We start from the raw sequence: 18,685 nt of genomic DNA, 5'->3' as shown, positions 1-18,685 counted from the left end.
ATATATATATGGATGTACTCTTTATGAGTTTTGTAAGTTGTATGGTATTTATGGATGTATGATATCGGATGAAAGTATTTTAGATCGATATTGCGACTTAAAGTTTTAAACAGGCTCATATTTTAGTATTAAATAATATAAAAGTCGTCGTAATGTCCAAACTATCAGAGTCGCGCAGCCGGAAGTGTGAGCTTTGGTAGTTAGGGTGTTACACAAGAAACAGGCTTCATCGAGTTTTTTATGATAATCATGTTAAAATTAGATCTATCCATGCATATGAAGAAACTTTATTTCCCGTGTGATGGATTACCTAGAAAGTTGTAATAGTCATGCTTTGCTGCAAACTATGCTTGCTAGGACTTAGGGTTTAAAGTTTTAGGGGTTGTGTGCTATTTAGAGTTGGTTTTAGTGGAACACTATCTTTACTTATTGTGATTTGTTTAGTGTGTATGAGTGTTACCACCAATGTCAAATATTGGTTCGACTTGTATTGCCCAAGGAAGACCATGCATAGCATTGCTGGTTCGTTTGTAGTATTTATCCTTTATTTTTAAGTTCATCTGCCTTATTTGTGTTGTAAGGGTTTTTATTTAACTTGGTGCAAAATATTTTATTCATTATGCTATGTTTTTATGGTTATATATTTCGATGGGTTTGAAAGGAAATTGTTCGATCTCTTTCTCTTAAAAAGACGTAACACAATGAGAGTTTGCCAAATGGTTTCCAGTTGTATACCGTATTTGATGAGCAAGTTATATTTAAAATATAAAATATTAAATCTTTGAATGACTCAGAGAGTTTGATTTTGCTATGAAACAACTTTGGATAAATGAAAAAAAAAGGTTGGTCACACTAAACACAGCATCCGACTTCAATTTTAATGAAATTTTTTGGAAAAAAAAAAGGTAAAAAATAATATTGTTTACATAAAATTCTCCTAGCATTTACTATCATAATAAAAAAGTTCTTTGAAAAAAGAAAATAAACGATTTTATCATAAACACAATTCTAATAAGATTAAAAAATGTTTGAAAAAACTAAAATAATATTGCTATGCATGCACCCCTATCATTATCACAAACAGGATAACACCTTACATGTTAAAGTATAGTTTTGTTAGTGTATTAACAAAAGTAATTATATTTAATATTTGTTTATGTCCATGCTACTTGAGTTATAATGAACTATGCTAAATGGGTCTTGACTTTCTCAAGATATTAAAGGGTAGGTGTAATCATTACTTAACAATTTACTTTTACCTATATGTATATTTATTAGTTTGCATCTTTTAAGACTTTACTCACTTATTATTATCAAGTAGTTCAAGATAAAAAATTAAATGAAGATGGGATATGAAATATTGCTTCAGGAGTTCAGGTCATTTCTAAAATCTTTTCTTACTTATTGTGGAGTAGTTCAAGACAAAGAATTAAATGGAGATGAGATATGAAAGATTTCCTCCTGTCATTTCAATCTTTCTTACATTCCCTTTAGTATACTTAAAACTTAATAGATGCTAGATTAGTATCAAAATAAGGAATAGAATTTGTGTAAGATATGATACTATTATTTATAATTCTACATTTATTAATTTTTTTAAATATTATTTGCTATTTTTTAGGAATTATTAAGTCATTCAGAAATATAACATAGATACTGTAAAAAAATTTTAAATTCTTTATTATGCAGTGACATATTTATTATCATATCATCTAAAATTCATTTCAGTATACAGTCAATGATAATAATTATTATAAAAAATGAATTAATAGAGATAAATCAAAATATGTACAAAATAAAATTATTTGCTAAAATTGCAGATAATTATTTTTTGTAATTAAGTATTATAAAAAATAATGGTTAAATAGTCTAATTAGTGAAGATGGTTGTTCACATCATCATTTATTTTTTTAAGTTTGTTATCATTATTTATTTTTCATACTAAAAGTACAGTGCACGCAACCATAATTTGGCAAAATATTAACACCAATAACAATAGTTAGCCTCTTTATTTGCTTTTTGCCACCTTCACTATTTAATTTGAAGTTTGCATCATCTACTGTTTCCTTTTACATCTATTACATATTTGTCAGGTAGCTAAATAATTATAATATTATGTCTTATTAGTTTATTATTTTAATGGTATTTTATGTCTTATTAGTTTTATTTTATTTTTTATACAAAATATTATAATATTATTTAACAATTGCTGTCATTTTATTAGTGTAAACTAATGGAGCATTTTTATAATTTACAACTTTTAAAGTTTTAAACTTTTAAACTACGTTCTAAGTAATTTTATTATATTTTTGCATATCAGTTTTAAAAATTTTAATAATTCTTTTATATTTAATTAATTTGGTACTATTTTACGGTGTGTTAGTTTTTGAGTTAATTTTTTTTAAAGAATATATTTTCAAAATTCAATAAGAATTGTAATTGGGTAGATATCTCAGGCTGCCGGATTGCGTGTTGATAGAAACGGGTAATGGGCCCGAAGCTCGCCAAAAATAAAAAGAAAACAAATGTATGGGTTCTGAGCAAAAAAGTGAAGTTAGTCTCATTCACTTCAACCCGCCCATCATCTCTCTATGTCGATTAGAAATCCTAAATACTATCTTCTCCTTCGTGCCCTCCTCGATAGCCCTGTCAATCCTTCTTGCTAAGCAACAAAGGGAATTACTGTAATAGGATACATGAAGATAAACCGTGCCAGTGATTTATAACCGTCTTATGCCTCTTTTCAAAAACAACGGTTTACAATAAAAGTAAAGTCAGAAATCTTTTCTGAAAAGGGAACCATTCAATTCTCAAAACTCAAAAGCCTTTCAAAACAGTTTATCTATGCGGAACCAAAATAGCCTTTCATAATTTTATTCCAAACCAGAAACACAAAACCGAAATCAACCATCAGTTCATCTCTTTTCAACCACGGCCCTAGGCCCAAACAATCCAACCAACAACCAGTCACCACAAATCCAACAGAGTCCCAGATGCAAACACAGATAGGAAGTTCAAGCACAAACAAACAGTTATTACAAGTAGAACATTTAGCAATTAATCACATAGGCAAACCAAGTATAATATGCACACCCAACCAATGTCACACAAATGCATATGATGCATGCCTGTCCCTAGTGGCTGATGATATCATCTGTCGGTTATAGAGCCAACCCGACAAGTCCCGGTAGCTAACCATTGGACTGTCCCTCTGTCGTGCATCCCCAACTCGAGTCATACTCATCATAAGCTTGATCATAATCATGATCCATATCCATCACCCTCACTGGTGAATATTTATCCTAGAATTCAAGGAGTACTTAAAACCTTTCTCAAAACATTTCAAAATGAAACTTGTCAATAGACAGTCAGGTCTTTTCAAAATCATTAAAACTCTTTAATTGAAACCCCAAGTCAAATTCAAAGACATAAACCCGTTTCACATTCAAATAACTTTAAAACACAGGTTTCATCTAAATAAATTTTCTCCTGAAAGAGATACAATGTCTTTCTTAAGAAGCAAGACTAAATCACAATTTCCTCTTTAATAATTCATTTCAAAAGTATGAATCATCCTTTTCTTGATAATTCAAATAAAATAGTAGAAGTCTTTAACTCATCATTTTTCCAGACAACATTCAATAAAGACTCGGATTTTATAGAAATTTCGGCAGCACCTCCTCTAAAACTTGGACTTTTGCCACCCGGTTCGGGTCCCAACTAAACTGTTTCTCACTCCTTTTCAACAGCTCAAACCAGAAATCAATTCAAAAGTAAGCTAAATCCAACAGTCACCTCAATGGCATACCTCAAGGAAACCATTTCAAAAATCAACTCAATATCAACCGGTTTAACTCATTTATAAAGCTTTAAAGAATCGGTTCGGCAATAAATCATTCATCAAAGCCAGAGCAATTAAAGCGACCCAAGCTGAATTTCAAGAGCATTCTATCTTTCACATCATCAAAATATTGACTCAATTCAAACCAATCCTCAACGGATTAAACTCATTTCAAATATTTAAAGAATCAACTTCAAACATTGCATTTCACAAGCCACACTACAATTCAGCCAAACCAACATCCATAGTCATTCGAGTCAATCAATTGATACATAAGGCAGATACAATCACCAAGTACACAATATCTCACATCAGTACCCATATGTAATAATTCCAATAATAAACTATAGTTTTTGGAAAGCGCCCCTACCTCAAAACGCAAATTCCATAACTCAAAGGCATCACAGCGTCCTTTCTGCCTCGACCCGAAATCAACAATCAAAATCCCGACTACCAAAACCTCAGCTCCAAACCGTTTTCTCAGCAACCACAATGACTCTAATCGCAATATATAATAATAACCGAGATTAACTCTCATAACAACAAATGCTACAACTCCTCAACGTATAATAGAGCAGTAACTAGAGGGCTTTCAGATCGAAACGCTTACCGAACCAAAGGAACGGCTGAACCGAAACAACGGCAGTCTCCGAACCGGCTCGGCAGCAGCCCGGCAGTCAGCCCCAAGCAGCAGCGGCGATCTGAACCACACGCAGCGACAATGAAGTTCCAGGAAACTTAACAGAAGGGAAACTCAACTTAAAAGCCTTACCGCCAGTGGAGCTCGGTGGCGGCAGTGGCGTTCTCCGGCAACTCGGAACGGCGGCGCGGTTGACTTCTCCTCCGGGAGTGGCTGTAACGGAAACAGCATCTCCTCCTTCCGTTCACAGTCCCAGCGGCAGCCACAGCGGTGGTTCTGGGCAGCTCTGGCGGCAGTGGGCTCGAACAACTTGCAGAACCCCGAGGCAGAGGCAGACAGCAACTCCGGTGGTCTTCTCCGGCGACGACACCAGCCACCACGGGGACGGCGGCGGTGAGACCCCAACAGCGGCGAAACCCCATCTCCTCCTAGTCTCAGACGTGAGTTCTCCCTCTCCTCCACCCGTCATGCTTGACGGCGACCACTTTTTGCCCTTTTCAGAGGAGCGACGGCGGCGAGGCGTGAAGCAGCGCCCTTCCTCCTCTTCGTGACAGCTCTATTGGCGACAACAGCAGCGCCGTTGGAGGACATGGGAGCAGCAGCGGTCAAGCAAGAACGCGATGAGGCTGAGGACGAATGGCGGTGACGAGGGCTGGACGCGATCTGGGCACGACGGCGAGGTGACCGGCGACAGTAGCGCTGCTTGTCCCTCCCTTGTTCGTAGCTCTGCTCCATCTCCCCCTTTTTGCTTCTGATTCATTTCTTTCATGGAAAAGGGAAAGAAACCGTGGGGTGCTGCTGTTGCTGGATGAGGGAAACATTGTGGCTATTGTGCATCGAATTGAAGAAAAGGGGGGAAGAGGTCTGCTGAGTGTGGGAGAAAGGGGAAACCGGGTCGGGTACGGGTTACTGGGTTAGGGTTTCATTTTTTAAAATTAGGGTTAGGGGCATTTTAGTAATTTCACATAAAAATAGGGATAATATGGTAATTGAAACCCAAATTAAATCCAACGCTAATTATATCTCATCTCAACCTCAAAGCTTCAACCTTCCCACTCCATCAAGCACTTTACAATCCCCATATCCGATCATAAGCCTAACGATCGCAAACCCGCTTGCAAGAAACAAATCACCCACAACTCAACGTTGCACACCTACCGCTTCACCTTCCGTATACATATATCACGTCTTAAAGAACTAACGCATCGCATTACTACGTCTACAAGTCGCATGTGATATCAAAACAATTCTCGAGTCTACTCAGAAGGATACAAGATTTAGAAATGAGAGATAAATGTCAACAATAATACTCATAGATTTGAGCGAGTGTATCCAATTCTAGATAAACAAGGATGCTCAAGCAATGAAGTTTGCTAAATACAATTCAATTGACAACTTCAAAGATAACCCTTGGATCAAAGAAATTCAATAGGATCCATAGGAAGAAAATCAGCGCATTGGTTTGGAACAAATTCAAACTGAGTCGAAGAAGTATGAGGTTTACAGAAGAGAATATCTCAAACCCAAGGCAAAGCTCATAGAACTTAAGAACATGATTAAAAATACTTCCAAATACATTGTTCATAAAAGAATCGAAAACTTGCGGAAAAATCACTTCGCAGTTTAGAAGAAAGTCAAGTAATAAACATTCTTCAAGAGAGTAACAAAAGCATAAATGTGGCTTTGCTCTAAATCAATTTCACGTTGAAGTAGATTATGTAGAGTTTTAAAACAAAATATACACAAGTTTGGCTAAGAGCCAAAATATTTCCTCAAATATTTTAGAAAGATAGTCAGGTGCACAATCTTAGCCAAAAGTAGTTCAGAAGACTCGGAAGAAAACTCAAATGCTTGTTCAAAAATTCTCAAAGTCCATATTCAAACAAGCGTGGATAACATTTATAGTAAGGACAAAAGAGAAAGTTAAACTCTTTTTAGAAAAGAAGTTCCGAGATAAAAATTCGCTTACAATCTGGTAAGGAAATAAGTGGTGTGTTACAAACAAACCGGTTTCCACTAAACAAGGAAGCTTTCCAAAACCTCATTTAAAATAGCGCATGCCAACTTTAAATTAATTTCGTCAAAATTGGGCAATGGTTTCAATCTCAATCAAGCAACAGAAAATAAATTCCGTTTAATATTTCTTCAAAGAAAATTCAAAATTCCTTTAAAAGGTTCAAAACAAGACTCCAAAAGTATTCTTGAAATCACCATTTCAGAAGAACATTCAAGAAGTTTAAGATGCACTAAAAATGAGTCAAGCCTTGCAAGAAAGGATCTTAAACCAAAATAGTTCAAATAAGATCCACTAGGCATGAGACATCAAATAAGCTTTCAATTGATCCAAAAGAATACAAAAGTCATAGAAAAAGACAACTCAATCATTTGTAATTTCTCAATGATAAATCTTTGACTAAAAACTCTTGTAGAGATAATGAGAGAATAAACAATGCACTAACTTGAAACGAATCAAACTGACTCACGTAAGGATATGACAACCCATTAGTGCTTTCATATACATAATTCACTAGTATTAAGCCGGCCAAACTTAATACCAAGAATTATGCAATGCAAGACTAACAACGTTAATCAATAGATCGTCATGTGCATAAAGCTCTAATTCTCGTCGTTTGACAAGACCTATTCCATGACAAACGCTTAGAGCATGCAACTGAAGCATAGTCAGTCCATTCCTCAGGCTCTACAGGAAGAACTGCTCTGATACCATAATGTAACACCCTGACTACCAAAGCTCACGCTTCCGGCTGCGCAACTCTGATAGCTTGGATATTACGACGACACTTATACTATTTAATACTAAAATATGAGCCTGTTTAAAACTTTAAACCGCAATACCGCTCCTAAAGATACTTTCGTTCGATAACGTACATCCATAAGTACCATACAACTTACAAAAGCTCATAAAGAGTACATCCATATATATATACATATATATAATTAATATTACAAGCATTAGACAATACAATTCCTATCCCTCTTACAGAATATCTCAAGATAAAGGCGAGGGTACAAATAATAGTCTAAAGCAATACAGAGCATTTCAACCACAACTAAATAAACTCTTCGTAACTTCTGCGCCCATATCCTGAAAGGGGAAAAATGTAGGGCGGTGAGAACATCATCCTCGAAAGGGTTCTCAGTAGAGGGTTTTTGGGAATTACTGTAATAGGATACATGAAGATAAACCGTGCCAGTGATTTATAACCGTCTTATGCCTCTTTTCAAAAACAACGGTTTACAATAAAAGTAAAGTCGGAAATCTTTTCTGAAAAGTCATCCGGGCCTTTCACAGTGTCCGGCCACACTTACGACATTGGGTTAACAGAGTTTCGAGTCTCAACCTGGAGCACATGGTGGCTAGCCATTGCTACTACCCAGGGAAACCCTCATCTCCAATAGTGGAAGTGCAAAAATCACAATTATCAGTAATTCAGCATATACATGCATTCATTCTCATCCATGGATCAACATCCATCTCAGCCATCCGGCTTACGGTTCAGTCCAGAACCAGCCAATATTGATAATCACACACAGCCATTCCGGCTCACGGTTCAATCCAGAACCAGTCAATATTCATAATTATACATAGTCATTCCGGCTCATAATAAAACAGCACTTCCACATTCAAAATCATCAAATTCATGAAATCGGCATTTAAGCCATAAATCATTTTCTCAATTCATTTCACTTTGAAATCAAGTTTCAACTCTTTTCAGCCTTGGCTTTAAAGATCTCATTTCTCAAATTATCTCAGGCTCATAAGCCAATTTTACTCAAGGAAAATTTCCTTTTTGAAATAAGCCACTCTCGGCTTCCTCTTTCCAAAACTTCCAAAACCATGGAAAGTTAAAGATTTATTTCAAAGTATTCAAAATCACCCATACAACAATGGGATTTCATAACAAAAGTTTCTCGGCAGAGTCCCAAGTCTTTAGGGGAGAATAACATAACTCATTTTGCCAAATTCATTTAAAATCATTAAAACATTGACTTTCTGATTTGAGTAATAAAATAGGATCTAAGCCAAACCGAGTCACGTAATCATTTACTTCTTTCAAAGCCGTTTTCTTTACTTAAGCAAAACCAACTTCAACCCCCATGATAAATTCTAGAACGTTTCAACTGTTCAAGGTTTGTTTTAGTCTTGCAAGAATTCAGAATTCAAGGAGTACTTAAAACCTTTCTCAAAACATTTCAAAATGAAACTTGTCAATAGACAGTCAGGTCTTTTCAAAATCATTAAAACTCTCTAATTGAAACCCCAAGTCAAATTCAAAGACATAAACCCGTTTCACATTCAAATAACTTTAAAACACAGGTTTCATCTAAATAACTTTCTCCTGAAAGAGATACAATGTCTTTCTTAAGAAGCAAGACTAAATCACAATTTCCTCTTTAATAATTCATTTCAAAAGTATGAATCATCCTTTTCTTGATAATTCAAATAAAATAGTAGAAGTCTTTAACTCATCATTTTTCCAGACAACATTCAATAAAGACTCGGATTTTATAGAAATTTCGGCAGCACCTCTCCTAAAACTTGGACTTTTGCCACCCGGTTCGGGTCCCAACTAAACTGTTTCTCACTCCTTTTCAACAGCTCAAACCAGAAATCAATTCAAAAGTAAGCTAAATCCAACAGTCGCCTCAATGGCATACCTCAAGGAAACCATTTCAAAAATCAACTCAATATCAACCGGTTTAACTCATTTATAAAGCTTTAAAGAATCGGTTCGGCAATAAATCATTCATCAAAGCCAGAGTAATTAAAGCGACCCAGGCTGAATTTCAAGAGCATTCTATCTTTCACATCATCAAAATATTGACTCAATTCAAACCAATCCTCAACGGATTAAACTCATTTCAAATATTTAAAGAATCAACTTCAAACATTACATTTCACAAGCCACACTACAATTCAGCCAAACCAACATCCATAGTCATTCGAGTCAATCAATTGATACATAAGGCAGATACAATCACTAAGTACACAATATCTCACATCAGTACCCATATGTAATAATTCCAATAATAAACTATAGTTTTTGGAAAGCGCCCCTACCTCAAAACGCAAATTCCATAACTCAAAGGCATCACAGCGTCCTTTCTGCCTCGACCCGAAATCAACAATCAAAATCCCGACTACCAAAACCTCAGCTCCAAACCGTTTTCTCAGCAACCACAATGACTCTAATAGCAATATATAATAATAACCGAGATTAACTCTCATAACAACAAATGCTACAACTCCTCAACGTATAATAGAGCAGTAACTAGAGGGCTTTCAGATCGAAACGCTTACCGAACCAAAGGAACGGCTGAACCGAAACAGCGGCGGTCTCCGAACCGGCCCGGCAGCAGCCCGGCAGTCAGCCCCAAGCAGCAGCGGCGATCTGAACCACACGCAGCGACAATGAAGTTCCAGGAAACTTAACAGAAGGGAAACTCAACTTAAAAGCCTTACCGCCAGTGGAGCTCGGTGGCGGCAGTGGCGTTCTCCGGCAACTCGGAACGGCGGCGCGGTTGACTTCTCCTCCGGGAGTGGCTGTAACGGAAACAGCATCTCCTCCTTCCGTTCACAGTCCCAGCGGCAGCCACAGCGGTGGTTCTGGACAGCTCTGGCGGCAGTGGGCTCCGGCAACTTGCAGAACCCTGAGGCAGAGGCAGACAGCAACTCCGGTGGTCTTCTCCGGCGACGACACCAGCCACCACGGGGACGGCGGCGGTGAGACCCCAACAGCGACGAAACCACATCTCCTCCTAGTCTCAGACGTGAGTTCTCCCTCTCCTCCACCCGTCATGCTTGACGGCGACCACTTTTTGCCCCTTTCAGAGGAGCGACGGCGGCGAGGCGTGAAGCAGCGCCCTTCCTCCTCTTCGTGGCGGCTCTATTGGCGACAACAGCAGCGTCGTTGGAGGACATGGGAGCAGCAGCGGTCAAGCAAGAACGTGATGAGGCTGAGGACGAATGGCGGTGACGAGGGCTGGACGTGATCTGGGCACGGCGGCGAGGTGACCGGCGACAGTAGCGCTGCTTGTCCCTCCCCTGTTCGTAGCTCTGCTCCATCTCCCCCTTTTTGCTTCTGATTCATTTCTTTCATGGAAAAGGGAAAGAAACCGTGGGGTGCTGCTGTTGCTGGATGAGGGAAACATTGTGGCTGCTGTGCATCGAATTGAAGAAAAGGGGGGAAGAGGTCTGCTGAGTGTGGGAGAAAGGGGAAACCGGGTCGGGTACGGGTTACTGGGTTAGGGTTTCATTTTTTAAAATTAGGGTTAGGGGCATTTTAGTAATTTCACATAAAAATAGGGATAATGTGGTAATTGTAACCCAAATTAAATCCAACGCTAATTATATATAGAAAATACTATTTAATCATCAATTTTTACAAATTACTTTCAATAAAATGCCCAAATCAAATAATTAGGAGTAATATAATTAAATCCCTTATTTTCCAAAGTAGTAGTATTAATATTGAAAATATTACTTATTTAATTCAAATCATATGGAAATCCTTATTATTTCACAATTACCAAGTTTATACTCTGAATATGGAAAATAATCCAATAATTATAAAATTGGATAATAATCATAGCTTATCTCAAATCCAATAAATCAAAAATTGCCTTAATTATCTTTAATAAAATAATTTCTGAAATTAAGGCTATAAATAACCATATGATTTGAGACTTGATCATAATAAGACTTTTCAAAAGTTCTGGGTCTTACAGGTAATGGGCCTGAAGCTCGCCAAAAATAAAAAGAAAACAAATGTATGGGTTCTGAGCAAAAAAGTGAAGTTAGTCTCATTCACTTCAACCCGCCCATCATCTCTCTATGTCGATTAGAAACCCTAAATACTATCTTCTCCTTCGTGCCCTCCTCGATAGCCTTGTCAATCCTTCTTGCTGAGAAACAAAGATTACTAGTGCGGGCTTCAACAGCCTTGGTGAGACATGGAAGGTGGATATCTCAGTCAGCGATCCTCTCTTCTAGGGATCGTCTGCATATTTGTTTTTGTCTGGTACTGCATCTTCAACCTTTTTATTTAGGATTTCTTTTTTCTTTTGGTTGTGTTTGATTTGGGATTCGTATGTGTTTGATTTCTACATGGTTTGAGATGTTCAGATTGTTTGTCTCATAATGTTTAAAATTCTAACCATGTTTTATTCAGATTGGAACGAACCCTTTTTTTTTACTAGCTGATTTGTAGAAATATGACCAAGATTGAAAGCGACTTTTGATGTTTCAATATATGAAAATGTGCTTCCATGCTATGGTTGATGCAGCATAATTTGCCATGCTTTTTCTAAATTACACTAACATTCCTGTGGTAGTAACTGAATCCGGATGGCCCTCGAAAGGTGGATCTAACGAGCCTGATGCAACAATCGACACTGCAAATACTTACAATAGCAATCTAATAAAGCATGTGCTGAACCAAACTGGAACTCCCAAGTATCCTGAAATTGCTGCTAGCATTTGCATTTATGAGCTCTACAACGAGGATATGAAGCTGGGGCCATTGTCTGAGAAGAATTGGGGATTCTTTAATGCAAATGGTGCACCTAAGAAGGGAAAGACTCCTGATTCCTGTCACTTCGATGGAGTGGCTTCTATCTCCACCACGGATCCAAGTATGGTGCTATATGCATTTTTTAGTTTAATTTAGCATTGATTAATTCGGAAATCTCTATAGTTTAAAAGCTCTAATAAAGTTCTTTTATTGTGCACAAATTTTCAATTAGTCTCTATAGCTTAAACTTGGATAGTTAACTGCTTATACTGTGCAGAATTTTTATGTCAAAAACAGCGATTCATCATCCAATATATAAGGACCTGTAGGAAATGTCTATTCAAATGAACTTGATTAAATGAGTGATGCATTTTTATCCACTCATTTTCAGATAGTAAATGAGGTCAACAGTTGAGAATAATATTTTTTGTTATGTTCTGTGTCTGTTTCTCTCATTTTTTTTATTTTCTTATCTGCTTGATTTTTTAGTGTAGAGATACTCATCATTTATTGAAGTTTTTTTCTGTTTTTGGTTATAAATTGTTTATTTTTTCTTGAAAAATATTTTTTTCTCTCTGTCAAGAAATTTTTAACTTTAGCAGAAAACCAGATATTTATTTTAGTTTCACCGATGATATCAAATAATTTTTTAATATTTTGATTACTCATGCCATGTTTCTTAATTTTGTGCTTTCTATTTCTCGATTTTTAAAATATATAATCTAATGCCTTTGGAAGAATAAAATACTTTTGTTGTAAAAAGTGAGAAAACCTATAAAATTTGATATGGTTCAATTCCAACTGTTGTCGTCCTCATTTTGTATGTTGAGAAGTCGTTACCTGTTTCCTTACTATTTTTTTTTCGTTATTTCTGTTTGTCCTTTTATTTTTGTCACAACCAAATTGAGTTTCAAAGTCACCTGTATGCTTTTTTTATCATGTTCTCTTCAAAGCCAAATTTTCCTCTGTTCCTTATTTATATATAACTGTACATGACTCATCACTAAGTTTTTATCCTATAATTATTTCAGCGTTATTTATTCTTGGGTAGTGATCTAAGTAATTAATTAGTGTTGTTGTTCTGTTTATTTTTTCACCATCTGATTCACATTGGAGCTATTTATCTCTTATATTTCTAATTGATGAATGATGCTCTTTTACACATTTAATTTTGAAGAACTGTTGTATTAAAACAGTGGTAAATTCTTTCAGAATCGGTGTCGTATAATTTCACTCATGAGGATAAAGTGAAGAGGGTGCAACGACAAGAGGTTCGTGTTAAGCGAGTTAAGGTAAGAATTATTATGCTTTTTTCTCAGAGAATATATTCAGTTAAAATTTATTTATCTTCAGAAAATGAGAATTTGATGAATAATATTCTCTTACCATAAGAAATAAGATCTTTAAATGATCATGAATCCTGAAACAGCTTTTAATAAAATTTGTAACTTCAAAGTGTTATAGACTCTGCTCCTAATTGATTAATTTTTTTGGGATTAAAGAAACGTACCTTTGTTGTACATAAATGCATACTTCTTTTAGCTTTGTTAGTTAAAACGTGGCTAATTTTTTGGTTCTAGCAGCAACTGAAACGAAGGATGTGAAAAAAAAACACAATGATCTTGAGACACATAATAAGAGCTATATACACTCCATATGAAAAAACTTCAATTTCTCTTCGAATATCCTAGAAATTGTAGGCATCATATTGAATTTGGTTTTCTAATATGTAATTCATAGTAGCCTTGAATAATTTTGATTCTTTTTCTGAATTCTTTCTTTATGAAGAGAGATTTTTTTCGATTTTTTGTTAGGTTTTTCGTTTTCAGTATGCAGAAATTTTATTAGAGTTTGCAATTGTGTTTTTGATTTTCCATTGGAGTTTGCGTGTTTCCACGGTGATTTCAAACTTATTCGGAGCATTTTTGTGTAGTTAAATATGAGTTTTGTAATTTTTCGTTGATTTTAATACTAAATTTTTTATAATGTACACTGAACTATTGAGCTATTAATACTCATACACACTTGATCTTATTTATTGTTTGATTAGTTATTTTGTTGAATTGTTTTTTATTTCTTTAATCTTTTTGTGGATATGTCTCGACCTTGGTTGTTGGATGAAGTTTTGATCATAGCCGTGCTCTCTTTCTTCTATACCCCTCTATTTGTTTTAGGGTAGGGTTTAGGAAGAGGGATGATTTGTGGAAGTGATTACTGATTGAAATATGGGTCAAATTAAAAAGTTGGATTTGTGGTCATGGGGATGTCATTTTGCTTTCATAATGGCAATTGTGAGGTGATCCAATAGCTTCGATAGGTTTGTAGGCATTAGATTGATTTAAGTTTTCTAATGATGTATTCATTGGGACACTTGCTCTATTGGGTCTTCCTTTGTTTTCTTCAATTTGTTGTTGAAAAAAGCTACAGCAATAATAGAAGTATAATGTCTAAAATTAATTTTAATAGTTAAAGTATATAACTATAAATTCAGGAACCAATTCAGGAATAAAAAAGTTTATTACAGTGCACAAAATGAGTTAAATAAACACTATTATGAGAAAATTGTCTCTTTTATATATGGTTAAAGGTTTTTTTTCTTAATATCTTTGTGTAATTTCTCTTTTCGTAGTAATTTGATATTGTGAATTATGAATGTTCTTCTATTGATTTTTTAAAATTTTTACCTGTGTTTGGAAGGAAGTGGGACATGGCCATTTTGTGTACACTTGCTCTGTTAAGGTAAAAAAAGGACCTTCAAGGGTCATGAGATTGATATAAAAAACAAAGGTCTCCATTTTTATTTGTGTTTTTATTAATAAATCTTTGGTTTTGATTGGTTCTTGAGTTTCATGTTTTTAGAGTCTTGGTAAAGGTCTCAGTTTTTATTACAAACAATTTTTTCCTTTTGCATAGTAGATTCTCAAAAGTTAATGGTGTACTAGAGTGTGTTGTAAATACTCTTCAAATCCGGTTTCACTAATTTCTTTCTCTCAAATTAATTTGTTTATTTGATCATTTACTGGATAAATCTTGATCTCTTATAAGATTTTCTTCGTTCAGCTAGAGTTGCAAATTTATGGAGGAGACTATGTCCTTGATGGTGGAAAAATCGTCGGTAAAGATTTTCACAAAAATAAGTACGTTGCAAGTATAGATCTGAATCGACAATTAAACCTCAATCAACTTTAATTTGTTTGTCACTAAATCAAATCCAATAAAAATAAACCGAAGTATTAAATCTCGGGTCGTCTCTCAAGGAATTACAGGGAAGTGTAGTTATTATTGGTTATGGAAAAGTATCTTTTTGGATTTTTAAATGTTGAACAAGGAATTTAAATGACACAGAAATAAACTAATAATTAAGAAAAGTCCTAGCATGGATTGATAATCGGAATTCCTATCCTCATTATCAATGTCAATTGTGATGGTAATTGTAAATTGCACTCACTTAGTTAACCTCTAACAAATAAAGGAAAGTCAAGTGAGCAATAATTAGCTTAAGTTCACAAGTTCTAATCAAAGATTAGAGTTAGTGAAGCTCAAGCCAAGTAGCAACTTTCAAACACCAATCAACAAAAGACTTTTGACAATTCAAGAGTCTCCAAATTACTCAATCTAAGCTAAGAACATAAAAAACTAATTTAAAATTCAACCAAGCATTTTATCAAACACTTGGAAGGCACAAAATAAAAGCATAAAAAAGCAATAAGAGAATGTAAAATCTAAAACCAACAATTGCAAAATCAAGGATAACAAATAATGGAAGAATCAATAAACATGAAATACCTCAAATTGCATTAAAAGGTAAATCAAATCTAACATGAGAATTCATAAACTAAATTGGCAATATAAAGTCATCAACAAGGGAAATAAATAAACTAGAATGCTAGGACAAATAAAAGTAGAAGAGAAACTAAATTGAAATAACATGGAATTCAGAATTTGAGAAAGAATAAGACTAAGAACCCTAAACCTATAGAGAGGAGAGAGCCTCTCTCTCTCTCTAGAAAACTACATCTAAAACCTCAAATTATGTGAATGAAAGTTGAATTTATCATTCCCCGCTCTACAACCTCTAATCTGTATTTTCGGGCTTGGAACTGGACCAAAACCAGCCCAGAAATTGCCCCAGCAGATTCTGATATCTGCAGCACGCATCACTGAATCAAAAACTTGGTCACGCATACACGTCATGTCACACGTACGCGTCGCTGCCAGCTTCTCAAAACATCATTTTCTTGCGTTTCTTCCACTTTTGCATGCTTCCTTTCCATCCTCTAAGTCATTCCTGCCCTATAAACCCTGAAAACACTCAGCAAACATATCACGGCATCGAATGGTAATAAGAGGAGATTAAAATTAGCAAAATTTAAGGCCAAAGAAGTATGTTTTCAATCATAGTACAAAATTAGGAAGGAAAATGTAAAATATGCGAATTATATGAATAAGTGTGAGAATAATGAATAAAATCTTCTAAATTAAGTACAAGATAAATCCTAAAAATGGGGTTTATCAGTCCTAGATGTATAATGGATTTACGGGCACTATTCTAAAAGGTATGGTCCTTTTTACCCATTCTCTTTGAATTCTACACTATCGATTGTGCCTTCTTATTTATTCTTCCCCAATTTCCTTGGGCATATCTCAAAAATTTCAATGTTGTTTAAATAATGAGTCTTTGTTTATGGTCATTATTTTGGCTCTGATAACCGCAACTATCTTTTGTAACTGCTATTATGTCATGCTTATAATTCTACTGTTAATAACCATCATTTCCCTTGTGGGTTAAATCTTTTGTTTATTTCTAATATAATCAAAGTTACTAAAGATTATTATGATGTCAAAAGATAATATGAGCTTCTCATTATATAGGTGTTAAATGATTAATTTAAAGTTGGCATACAACTTTATTAGTATTTCACTCAGGATATTAATCTGCTCTTAGAAATTGCATATTTGTTAGACTCTAAAGACTTCTAAATTTTTGGATGGTTACAATTTTTCTACCGGTGAAGACATTGATGGTTGTCTATGTTATCAAGCTCTGAATGGGTTAAGAAATATGCTTATTTAAGGATCAATTTTATAAGCTGATCAAATATGCAGATTTGTTGGTTTTCTTTTGGTTTCATAATAGAGGAAAGAAAAAATACACAAGATTTTGATTTGGGCTTCTTTTTGTGTATCGTAACTTTATTTTTATCACTGATGTATAATTTTGTATTGTAACTAATATCTTGGAAAACATATCTCTTTTTTGTGATAAATAATCTAATTCGGGGATCACTGCTATACAAAAAGAAAAAGTGTATAAATACATCCACTATAACATGAACTGTTGAAAAATTGTTTCTACTTTGTTAGTTTGTCTTATACTATAAAGTTCAAGTCATTTATTCATATTCATTTAGCTACCTTTTTGTATCTAGAAATGGGATATGTGTGTTCTTTAATCTTATTAAAGAGCTTGGAACAACTTCATTAAAATTCTGTTGAGAAGGTGGAAACTTTGACTATTTTGAAAAAAAGTTTTCTCTATTTCTATATGTTTTTTTCTCACAATATGCAAAATTTTTTTGTTCAAAAGGCTATTAAATTTTGATTATTCAATAAATTACTTATTTCTATTCAGTTACTGTTTTGAATAATTGGTGTTTAATTAATTTCTACATCTTATTTGATCCTTACTTTTGTTTATCGTGTGATTCGTGATAGTGTTGCTGAACATTTTAAAGGTTGTAGTTTATTGGCAGCCACCAGAAGAAGTCATTGGATAAAGTGAATAAAGTTGTGTGAAACTTTCTATTAATTGTTATAGTTACAATGATGGTCTTCCTTAACTTCAAGCAGCATTAATGAGAAAGGTAAACAATTAAAAATAATTCTCCTTGTTTATTTTTACGTTTTTTTTTTTTTGTTCTTTTTTGGTGTGCTTACATATAATTACAATATTTTTCTTAGAAAAATCTTGTTGGTATATTTTGTTTTATTTTTTTATGAGTGATACATTTTTATCCCCTTATTTTCATAAAGAAAATGTGGTCAATAGTTGAAAATGCTATGTAAATTGAGCCAGTTCACATTATCTCCTTAAGTTTCTCTAATTTCTGTGAGAAATATTTTATCCCACTTTATAGTGGCCAATCTCAGGTTCTAGATTTGTTGAGTTGTATTTTAAAAGTTGTTTAGAAGTTTTGTTACTATTCTTTGTTTTGTTCTCTGTCTGTTTCTCTCTTTTTATGTTTTTATTTTCTTTGTTTTTTATTTTGGAGATACTCGTCAAATTTTATTTTAGTTTCACTTTAATAGAAAATCAGAAATTTATTTTAGTTTCACAACCAAATTGAGTGTCGAATTCACATTTGTGCCTTTTTTTTTTTCTCTGTTGAAAGTCAAAATTACCTAGGCATTATTTATGTATAAGTGTACACCAATTGATTTTTATTGGTAAGCTATTTAAAATATTTTTTTATTTTGTATCCCTTAGTCTTGAATTATCAAGGGTCTGTTTGCTAGGGAAAACGAGCTTCTTGATGAAGTTAATAGATATTTCTCTTTGCATATGTTTACTTATATTAAGTTTTTATTTTCTATTTAGCTACGAAGCTTATGTTGATACTTTTTCTGAGAAGTTTGAGTGTTTGATTCTGTTCTCTTATTTTTTTAAAT

At 34.4% G+C, this 18,685-nt stretch overlaps 2 protein-coding genes across 2 annotated transcripts; both read right to left on the bottom strand.

Moving 5' to 3' along the window:
- Positions 4,251–5,305, bottom strand: LOC110262779. Its single transcript, XM_021103480.1, has 3 exons — positions 4,614–5,305; positions 4,452–4,542; positions 4,251–4,339 (listed from the first exon to the last, which is right to left on the bottom strand). The coding sequence occupies exons 1-3, from the start codon at positions 4,901–4,903 to the stop codon at positions 4,322–4,324; spliced, it is 399 nt and encodes a 132-aa protein (XP_020959139.1). The 5' UTR covers positions 4,904–5,305; the 3' UTR covers positions 4,251–4,321.
- LOC110271848 lies at positions 9,604–10,438 on the bottom strand. Its single transcript, XM_021123409.1, has 3 exons — positions 9,967–10,438; positions 9,805–9,895; positions 9,604–9,692 (listed from the first exon to the last, which is right to left on the bottom strand). Exons 1-3 carry the CDS (start codon positions 10,254–10,256, stop codon positions 9,675–9,677), a joined length of 399 nt encoding a protein of 132 aa, XP_020979068.1. The 5' UTR covers positions 10,257–10,438; the 3' UTR covers positions 9,604–9,674.

This window comes from Arachis ipaensis, chromosome B05, assembly GCF_000816755.2.
Source record: "Arachis ipaensis cultivar K30076 chromosome B05, Araip1.1, whole genome shotgun sequence".
In the NCBI taxonomy this organism is placed as follows: Eukaryota; Viridiplantae; Streptophyta; class Magnoliopsida; order Fabales; family Fabaceae; genus Arachis; species Arachis ipaensis.
This window is presented reverse-complemented; position numbering and strand designations above follow the sequence as displayed.

Bases quoted from the DNA above. Each gene is read 5' to 3' on its own strand.
- LOC110262779 (XM_021103480.1), bottom strand. From the start codon at position 4,903: ATGGGGTTTCGCCGCTGTTGGGGTCTCACCGCCGCCGTCCCCGTGGTG. The intron at 4,543-4,613 runs GTAAGGCTTTTA...CGTGTGGTTCAG, and splicing joins GCCACCGAGCTCCACTGGCG to ATCGCCGCTGCTGCTTGGGG.
- LOC110271848 (XM_021123409.1), bottom strand. From the start codon at position 10,256: ATGTGGTTTCGTCGCTGTTGGGGTCTCACCGCCGCCGTCCCCGTGGTG. The intron at 9,896-9,966 runs GTAAGGCTTTTA...CGTGTGGTTCAG, and splicing joins GCCACCGAGCTCCACTGGCG to ATCGCCGCTGCTGCTTGGGG.